Below are 10,088 nucleotides of genomic sequence, written 5' to 3' on the forward strand. Positions count from 1 at the left end.
AATTAAGATGCTGATTTATGTCTAATTAGATTTATATTAAATTGATTAACAACCTTATTTATTAAATTCATTGATATACAACCCAATCCTTGTTGAATTTACCAACAACCTTATTAAATTTATTTATCTCAACATTAAAATCTATTGATGAGTACTTTAGAAGTGAACACATAAATAAAGTTTTTTATATATATAATCCATATTTATTATTTTAATAATGCAAATCTATATTGTCACTATTCTAAAATGGAGAAATGTCCGGAATTTGATTGGAATTAAAATTAAATTTTTAATAAATTTTGATAAAAAGTGTAGTTGAAAAATTATGTATTCAATCAAATATATTATTGATTTTGATTGAAACTAAAGTATTGACTTTAGTCATTTGGTAGTGCGAAATTAGAAGGACGAGTCTGGCATTGCTTTTCATTGAAGCCCAATAATTTGACGCGTCCCATCATGGCTTAACGGTATACTTCAAACACTAATGCTACCCCCTTTTTCAAATTAAATTTATAAAATTCAATACACAACCAGCCAGCATTACTGCGTAATTATCCGGTAAAGATATACATAAAGAAATTATATTTGCACAAAGTTAAAACTTTAACTACTGAATTATTTTATCTTTGCCCTCTTTTTGAGGAAAAAACAGCAGGATACAGAGAAAGCTGCTTTTCATACCGTCTACAGTTTGAACATCATTTTCATTTATTCTGTAAGTTGTGTCTTTGCTTGTTTTTGTTAAATTTTTGCTATGTTATTAAGAAAAGGCGTGGTCTTGAAGACTTTTGAATTTCCCACTAACATGGGCTTTTGTGCTTGACTAGCTTTAGTGAAGTGTACATGTGTTCTTCCGCTGCACTGTTTTGAATTTTTTAATTTTTCGGGGTTAAGTAGTTTTTTGTTTGAAGTGAGTGAATTCACGATTTCTAATTGTTGGCTTTGTTTGTATCTCTGATTTTCTTTAAATCTCAGGTTCTGCTGACGGAAGGGAGCACTAAAAGAAGAAATTCTGAGTTTCTGGGTGGTAATAACTGGTAATGGGCTGCTTGCATTGGAGGATTCATTCGTGTTTTTTTGTGCTTTTGATGATTTTTGCAGAGCCATATGTTACGGGATTCACTGACCCTCGTGATGGTAAAGCATGAAAAACCCTTGTTAATACATTTTTTATTTTTAATCTCAGATACTGTGTGTGCGGGTTCTTTTCTTATTCTTAAGAACTGGAATATATTAGTATAAAATGTAAATGATAATTATGTGGTAAAATTTAATATTTATCATATTAATCCTTTTTTCTTTTCTGTGATTTCTGTTAGTTTATGCACTAAACAGTTTATATGCTTCTCTGGGCTTCCCTCCCCTTCCTAATTGGATTCCTTTTGGGGGAGACCCGTGCGGACTGAATTGGCAAGGAGTATTGTGTGTCAATTCCAACATAACGTCTATGTACGATTCGTTCTTGCTGTTTCATTGCAGGACATGATTATTTTCTTGCCTTTTGAATTGAATTTGTGTGCTCTGTTATTGATAGCATTCTAAATGGAGCAAATTTGGGGGGTGAACTGAGTGAAGACTTGGGATCTTTTGCCTCGATTATACAAATGTAAGTTCATCTGTCAAGTAAGTTTATCGTGTTCAATTACTAGCCTGAATAATGTTTTGCGCTAATTGGCAATTATCTTCTAAATGGAGCCTCATGAAGGATTTTTATCTTCCTTAAAGCAGAGATCTAAGCAACAACCATATTGGAGGCAGCATACCATCCAACCTGCCTATCACTATGAGGAGCTTGTACGTTTTTTGGCCTCGACTGGCTTCCATGAATTAGTTATCTGTTTTGATCAAACTTTATTGACTATATTTATTAGGAGATTCAACAATTAATATTTTGATTTAAAATCTGTCTGATAATGCCCCGCCTGCCCCCCAAAACCACAAACTTCAGTTCTCTCTCAGGTAATCAGCTCAGTGGAAGCATCCCAGATAGTCTATCCTCATTAGGCCAACTGACGGATTTGTAAGTTCTGTTCGGTATCATTATCTTACTCCTGCATGGTTTTACTATCATTTCTTATTACTATGAGACAATCTGTGCATGTTTGTACACAATACAGTGTAAATGGAAATTATAATAAATAAAATTTAAGCTCAGTTTTCTTGTTTAATATTGTCCAGAAAATGCCATGGTTATTACTGATTTTGTGCCCTTATCCTTCTCAGGTCTCTGAATAACAATAATTTAACGGGAGCAGTTCCAGATGCTTTTCAACAGCTTAATGGTTTGATCAACATGTAAGCATTCTCTATTAAGATTCGATGGTATCAGCTACGGATTTGATTGAAAAATATTTGTTTATTTTAACGAAAGTGATAATGCAGGGATTTGTCAGGCAACAGTTTGTCTGGTCAGCTGCCTCCTTCAATGGGAGTTTTGTCATCACTTACCACACTGTAAGAAATTACTGTGGCTTGTTGTTTCACGAAGAAAGCATACTACTCAAAATTGAATGCCTATGGCAAAACTGGACTATACACTGATAAGCTCATGACATCCTGCTAGCGAAGTCTTGTATTATTTTGGAAAAATTGATGATACTTGGTCAATCCATTGTCCTAGGCTCTTCACAACTTTCGGATTTACATCACAATCGCAGGATATATTTGTAATATCTTTGTATCTCTTCAAATATATTTTCCTTTTTAACGTAATAATGTCTCTTCATTGCAGGCATTTGCAAAACAATCGGCTTACTGGAACTCTGGATGTTCTAAAAGATCTCCCCCTCAGAGCTTTGTACTTATATTTATAAATGAAATTAGATATTTTGAAATTTCCCTTTCCCTCAATTTGTTGTTAGATAGTCTGACTGGCTTTTTTTTGCTCCTTAGGAACATAGAAAATAATCTGTTTTCTGGACCTATACCCGAGAAGTTACTTAGTATTCCGGACTTTAGGTGAAACTCACAAGTTAATTTCTTTTTCATTTAGCTATGCCTTTTCATATGGAACTTATAGCACGTACTCTGCCTTGGATGAGTTATGGTGTAGCCTTTGTAAAATTTTCAATTTGTGGTGCAGACGAGAAGGGAACCCCTTTAATACTACGATTATACCATCTCCACCAGCATCATCTCCTTCATTACCCCCATCTATTGCACCTTCTCCTCACGTGGCTCCTACAGAACGAGCTAATGGACCATCAGCATCCCAATTACCACAATTTGGAAGGGAAGGACATAATAGTACAACAAAAAGTGTTTCGTGGATTGCTATTGCTGGTTTATTGGCAGTTGTATTACTAGCTTTGGGGCTATGTGCTCTCATGTTCAAATGCTGTAAAAGAAGGAAATTGAAAGAGAAAACCATGAAAAAGTATGAAATGGGAGCATTTGGTGCTCTCGGTCACAAACAAGACCAGTCTTTGTCAAAGCCTCATTACCAAGTAGATAGAGGTAAATTCACACTTTCTATATGCTACTTGTCTATGCTTGTCGCCATTGTACGATTTTTCGAGTTATTATTTCCCTTTTACTTCAATGAATGATCTTTTGAGTCCTGTGAGCAGAATCAAAAGAAATAAGTCTACAGCAGTCTGTTGGAGGTAGTAAGAGAAAGACTGCATTGCTAAATCAGGAAAAAGATCACAGCATAGATATGACAAATTTAGATTATACGCAGCTACCCCCACGCGCACATCCTCTTCCACTTCTTCCTGCTGAAAGGGTTGCTTCAGATCCAAATTTTTCTCCATTAAGCTCAAGCCAACATGCTTCTAATCGTGTCGACTCTGTAAAGTTCTTTACCATTGCATCTCTTCAACAGTATACAAAGAGTTTTTCTCCTGAAAATCTAATTGGGGAAGGCACACTTGGCACGGTTTACAAAGCCGAGCTTCCTGGAGGAAAAGTAAGCATCTTCTGATTTATCTGACCTCCTGCTAAGGGAGTGGAATTTGTTGCTTTTTACTGCATTTATTCTTGTTTTCTCGCTTTAATCAATTGGCACAAGGTGATTGTTTGCTTTAACAAGATTATTCAATGACTTGATTGAGTAGCGCACTTTTATAATCTTTATTTCACATCACGTGATTTTGATTTTACTTCGAGTTTAAACATTTTTAGTTGACAAATTGAAATTCAGATCTGAGTTATAACTACAGATATTGCTAGTGATGGTTGGTTGGCTGAGTTAAACCTGTATACTGCATTGTCATGGCCCAGCTTATCAAATTTTTGATATCAGGACTAGTGTGTAGTATCTATATACTACATTGTCATGGTATATTGCATATGTTGTCTCAACTTTCCCTGATATTATTTCATTTGTCTCCAGGTCCTGACAGTCAAAAAATTGAACACAACAGCTTCTAGGCATTTGAGTGATCAAAAATTCCTCGAGCTAGTGTCAACTATCTCCAAACTTCAACATGCAAATATAGTGAAACTTGTGGGTCACTGTCTGGAGCATGGACAACGTCTGCTTGTGTATGATTATTGCAGAAATGGGACACTCTACGAAGCACTGCACTTGGATGTTGAGATAAATAAAAAGCTTTCATGGAATGCTCGGATGCATTTGGCACTTCAAGCTGCAAGAGCGTTAGAGTATGTTGATTGATGAACTCAGCATATTGACCAAAATGATCATAGTTTATGTAATACGGAAGAGCATGTTTGGCTAGGCTTAAATAGTTTTCCCATAAGTAAATAAGTGCTTGTTCAATAGAACTTTGCTGAAAAAATTTCAATTTGCCAAACTTAAACTTTCACCACATATTTCATGGACCCACAATTTTATCAACTTTTTGACCACAAATTTCATCACCTTTTAAACTTTTATCAAAAGCTTTGTCAAACAACCCCTAAATAAATAAACTTTTTATTAGTCAAAGCTGAAAATAAGTTACTTGTTTTGACAGAAATGTAAGAGTTACACTAAAAGAAGTATTCCTTTTTTAATGCAAAATAAATAAAAAGCTAGTTATGCATAAGCAGAAAATAAGTTGCTATTTACTTCACTATTTTAAGCTTGGCTAAGCATGCTCTTCATTGTGAAGTTTTATTGTACATTTTGTGTGTTGGTTCAAACTTCAAAGAGTTCTCCAGTTTTCAACCCACTTTTGCTTGTTTTAGTCACTTCCACTCTTTGCTTTTCTACAAAACAAATATTTTGCTAGCCATTTCTTGAACTTCAATTTTTTTGGAGACTGAGTCTTACTGTTTTTTGAAAGGTATTTGCATGAGACATGCCAGCCACCTATTGTACACCAGAATTTCAAGTCTGCTAATATTCTCCTCGATGATAAGCTTGCTGTGCGAGTTTCTGATAGTGGATTGGCTCCGCTGCTGCCATCTGATTCCATGACTCAGGTAAAGTCTCGACTTTATATCTTTGAATTAAATTTGTCAACTTATTGATATCTATTTACATATTTTTGGTTACATTAGTCTTCACTTCATCTAATAGCATGATACTCATTAGTGTCCATGATAAAGGGAAAACGAAAAATACTCCTGCTAAGCACCTTCCACGTGGCGAACTGTCAGATTAAGTTTGGCAGGAAAGGGGATATCAGATATTTGGTGCTGAATTTATTATTTTAAGGATTTAAATTTATTATATTCTACTAATTTATAAAAACAAAAATGTTTTTAGTATCATGGTAACCAGAGCTTCTTGGATATGTGCTATACACCTGGCTATAAAATCCAAACATTGAGCTCTATCTACTTGAACTTTTATTGACATGAATGTATTTATTAGTTGCAAGGTCATGGTTATGGTGCTCCAGAACTTGAATTAGGAAGCTATACCTACCAGAGTGACGTCTACAGCTTTGGAATTGTGATGTTAGAACTTCTAACCGGGCGAAAATCTTATGAAAGGTTAGAATATTTGTGAAGATGTCTTGTCTGATAAGTTGAAAGTGCTTATTCTTCATTATTTTTTGTTCAAAAAGTTGCCATATCAATTATAGATTAGAAGAAACTAAGCACCTGTTTGAGCCCCATTTTCAAAGAATAGGTTTTTGTAAAAAGTGATTTTTATTTATTTATTTATTTATTATTATTATTTTTTTTTTTTTAGCTTTTAGAGAATGTGTGGTTGTAATTGAGTTTAAGGAAAATTAAGTTTTAAAAAATGAGGTTCAAACAAAGGGTTAACTAATACTCCCAAACACAGGTCGCGCCCCCGTGGAGAGCAATACCTCGTTAGATGGGCAAATTCACGGCTTCATGATATAGATGCATTATCGAGAATGGTTGATCCTTCTTTAAATGGTGCTTATCCTTCAAAGTCTTTATCCCGGCTTGCTGATATTATTTCTTTGTGCATTCAAGTAAGTTTCTCATTCTCATTTCTTATATTCAACTGCTTTTGACAATGATTCATTGATGATATGATTAGAGAAAAGGAAACTGACAGAATCTTAGAGGGCTTTCTTTTATTACAAGAGCAAGTACAAATGTTTGGCTTTGTGCTATATTTTGATAGGAAAAACAACAGTGTTCTTCGGTTGATTAGCACTCGGGTCCTATTCATTATTTCACCTGGAATTTATGTAGCGAGTCCACACAGATGGATTCCAGTCCAATTTGACCTAAAAAATCACATATTGCGCGCGTAATCCGAGCTATTGGTTGAGAAACAATTATTACTTGTTTTGAAGTAAAAGATAAAAGGAAAGAAAAAATATCTTCTCCCCCACCGTCAGCCACTGTCCCCCCTCAAACATCCTGGCCAAGTCACCCTCCCATCTTCACCATCACCCCCGTACCTGTGGATTCCCCTTCTCTCTCCTCTTCCTCCTGCATGCAAGCACAATTGCCATCAAATATGCAGCATTCATGACCAACAAAAAGCGCGGATTCCACGTAAAACCAAGGAACTTACTGGAGGTATATTTGGTTTAATTGCCACCACAATTCCCATTAATTTGCTCTACAGTGCAGAACTTCCTAAACGTCTCTATACGAATTAAGCAAATCGAATGTATTCGAGAAACTCTCAGTAATAGAAAGAGAAGAAGTAATTAAACCAGACTAACTAAATAAAATGATCGATCTTGGAGTTCTGAAAGAAATCAAAACTTTGGTTTGTGGGCTGTTGTTGTTGTTGTTGTGTTTTTTTTTTTTTTTTTTTTTTTTTTGGGGGAGGGGTGTTTTTTTTTTTTTTTTTTTTGTTGGGGGGGGGTTGTTTGGGGGGAAATTAATTTTTCTTTCTCTTTCTTTTCTTTTTCATTTATTTAGAAAACTTGGTGCATTTCTAATGAATTACGAGTAGAAGATTGATTTATCTTTATTTTCTTTTCTTTTCTTTTTTTTCCCTCATTTATTTAGGAAAATGGGTGCATTTATAATATGAATTACCTGTATGCCCCCCAAAAGACTGTCTCGTATAACGTTGGATTGGGGATTGTTGATGCATTTTTCTCCATTTTGATATACTTATCTGGGCATGGATTAGTCGTTTTAGCGGCTTGTGTGAAAAGATTTGTAAAAAATATCCCAGACTTATTAATTATCTTTAGCCGTAAAGTTAATGCATAAATGATTTGCATAATTTTTCGAAGACAGGAAGAGATATATGTATTTTGTTCATTTACATCTTTTCCTTTGCTGGACAGCGCGAGCCAGAGTTCAGGCCACCAATGTCTGAGATTGTCCAAAACCTCCTACACATGATACAGAGAGATTCCTGAGCTCGAGTCAAGATGGCATGAGCTGAAGTTGGAGAGGATTTCGTTTAACAGGACTCTTTAAACTCGTTGCCTGCTACTACTAGTGCTAGGTTGGGCCATATTTGCCCCATTTTTTCTTGAGAACTGCATAATGTAGTACTATATGTACTGACTTCCTGAAGGAAAGTGTACTTGTTTTCTTTAGTCTGCTAGTCGAATATAATTCTGTCATTGCATTTTCTGATGTAACAAGCTAGTTGGTGTGTAAAATTGTTATAGTTGCATCTTGTATGGCTAAGAAAATCATTTTCATTCCCCATCGCTTCGTTGGGGAGATTAATTTTTCTTTCTCTTTCTTTTCTTTTTCATTTATTTAGAAAACTTGGTGCATTTCTAATGAATTACGAGTAGAAGATTGATTTATCTTTATTTTCTTTTCTTTTCTTTTTTTTCCCTCATTTATTTAGGAAAATGGGTGCATTTATAATATGAATTACCTGTATGCCCCCCAAAAGACTGTCTCGTATAACGTTGGATTGGGGATTGTTGATGCATTTTTCTCCATTTTGATATACTTATCTGGGCATGGATTAGTCGTTTTAGCGGCTTGTGTGAAAAGATTTGTAAAAAATATCCCAGACTTATTAATTATCTTTAGCCGTAAAGTTAATGCATAAATGATTTGCATAATTTTTCGAAGACAGGAAGAGATATATGTATTTTGTTCATTTACATCTTTTCCTTTGCTGGACAGCGCGAGCCAGAGTTCAGGCCACCAATGTCTGAGATTGTCCAAAACCTCCTACACATGATACAGAGAGATTCCTGAGCTCGAGTCAAGATGGCATGAGCTGAAGTTGGAGAGGATTTCGTTTAACAGGACTCTTTAAACTCGTTGCCTGCTACTACTAGTGCTAGGTTGGGCCATATTTGCCCCATTTTTTCTTGAGAACTGCATAATGTACTACTATATGTACTGACTTCCTGAAGGAAAGTGTACTTGTTTTCTTTAGTCTGCTAGTCGAATATAATTCTCTGTCATTGCATTTTCTGATGTAACAAGCTAGTTGGTGTGAAAAATTGTTATAGTTGTATCTTGTATGGCTAAGAAAATCATTTTCATTCCCCATCGCTTCGTTGTCATGTTTTTTATCAACTCATTTTGGAGTTAAATGCTTCAAAAATCACCGAACTTATATCATGGTCACGGACTACTCGTTAAACTTCAATCTGCTTCACTGTGCTAAATGAGTTTTTATCATTAGCGCTCTATCAATTACCCTCAAAATCGAAAGTCTGTATCTTATTTATTCATGTTATGTAGTAGGTTAACACCCATTAAAAATAAAATAAAATAATTTGAATCACTATGGTTATTCTAATCTCGTTGTGTCGAATGTAATCAGAAACATGTTTTTACCTTGTCTTTAAAAAAAGGAAAAAAAAATGAATAACTCTTAACCAGACCAAAAATCAAAACGTGAAAGCATTTGAAATGTCGTAAGCACGAATGAATTATGACGGGAAGCATTTTTAGTTAAATGCTTCAAAAATCACTCAACTTATATATACCATGGTCATGAAATGCTCACTAAATTTTAATCTCCTTCACAATGCTAAATGAATTTCTATTGTTAGAACTATTCCTTGCTCTAAAAAATCTGTTATCTTATTCGTTGATGTGGCAGATTACACTCATTAATAAATGTCGAATTGCAGTGGTTATTCTAAGTAGCGTAAAACGTTGTGCCAAATATAATGAGAAAAATGTTTTTACCTTGTCTTAAAAAATAAAATAAAAATAAATATAAAGATCAAAACGTAGAAGCATTTAAAACGTCATAAACAGAAGAAAGAAAATTTGAAGCCCCAAATCAATCCTAATTCGAAATCTACAATTCATCCCCATGCACGATCCCACCCATTTAGTATTTGGCGATCGTACACATATAGGGACAACATGAAGGTTAATTTGAAGTTTTTTATTTTTACTTTTTATTTTTTTTTCATTTTTCTTGGATTTATTCTCACGTGGTGTCGGCCACAAACTTCGCATTTTCTAATGGAATCATGCGTTCATTTTCGGTTTGTGTTATAGATTAACTTTTAAAAAAAAGGTTGAACCCCAACATTAAAGGTCCCCCACCGTCCCTATCCTGGAATATCGTGAGGGAGGTAAATCGCAGATTATGCATCCAAAGGTACAAGGTGGAAGGCTGCTTGTACACTTGCACTTACCAAGAGTCAAATCCATATTACAGGATTCAAACCCTTGACGCGACAGCCTCAAGTAAAGCTGGATTTCTCCACTCTTCCCTTTTACCACTTGGAGATGTGCCCTGGGGGCTATAGATTAACTTTTTTTTTTCCGTATTTAAGATTGTATATTGAATTTTTGGA

General features: G+C 34.8%; 1 protein-coding gene across 3 annotated transcripts; it reads left to right on the forward strand.

Annotated features, from left to right (window-relative positions):
* Positions 1 to 537: 537 nt before the first annotated feature.
* Positions 538 to 8,009, forward strand: LOC111370567 (protein STRUBBELIG-RECEPTOR FAMILY 3-like). 3 transcript variants are annotated; one of them, XM_022992330.1, is made up of 18 exons: positions 538 to 561; positions 656 to 718; positions 979 to 1,140; positions 1,323 to 1,452; positions 1,538 to 1,609; positions 1,732 to 1,797; positions 1,952 to 2,023; positions 2,227 to 2,298; positions 2,386 to 2,457; positions 2,735 to 2,800; positions 2,896 to 2,961; positions 3,086 to 3,459; positions 3,573 to 3,913; positions 4,340 to 4,611; positions 5,238 to 5,376; positions 5,771 to 5,892; positions 6,191 to 6,347; positions 7,635 to 8,009. In XM_022992330.1, the coding sequence occupies exons 3-18, from the start codon at positions 1,044 to 1,046 to the stop codon at positions 7,707 to 7,709; spliced, it is 2,193 nt and encodes a 730-aa protein (XP_022848098.1). In that variant the 5' UTR covers positions 538 to 561; positions 656 to 718; positions 979 to 1,043; the 3' UTR covers positions 7,710 to 8,009. The 3 variants fall into 3 exon arrangements, with proteins under 3 accessions (XP_022848098.1, XP_022848100.1, XP_022848099.1); XM_022992332.1 differs by lacking the exons at positions 538 to 561; positions 656 to 718 and adding an exon at positions 735 to 842; XM_022992331.1 differs by lacking the exons at positions 538 to 561; positions 656 to 718 and adding an exon at positions 741 to 891.
* The last annotated feature ends 2,079 nt before the right edge of the window (positions 8,010 to 10,088 follow it).

This window comes from Olea europaea, chromosome 21 (assembly GCF_002742605.1).
Source record: "Olea europaea var. sylvestris chromosome 21, O_europaea_v1, whole genome shotgun sequence".
NCBI lineage: Eukaryota > Viridiplantae > Streptophyta > Magnoliopsida > Lamiales > Oleaceae > Olea > Olea europaea.

Coding starts and splice junctions, on each gene's coding strand:
- LOC111370567 (XM_022992330.1), top strand. CDS start 1,044: ATGGGCTGCTTGCATTGGAGGATTCATTCGTGTTTTTTTGTGCTTTTG. Junction 1,798..1,951: donor CCTATCACTATGAGGAGCTT/GTACGTTTTTTG, acceptor CACAAACTTCAG/TTCTCTCTCAGGTAATCAGC. Junction 2,299..2,385: donor CTTAATGGTTTGATCAACAT/GTAAGCATTCTC, acceptor GTGATAATGCAG/GGATTTGTCAGGCAACAGTT.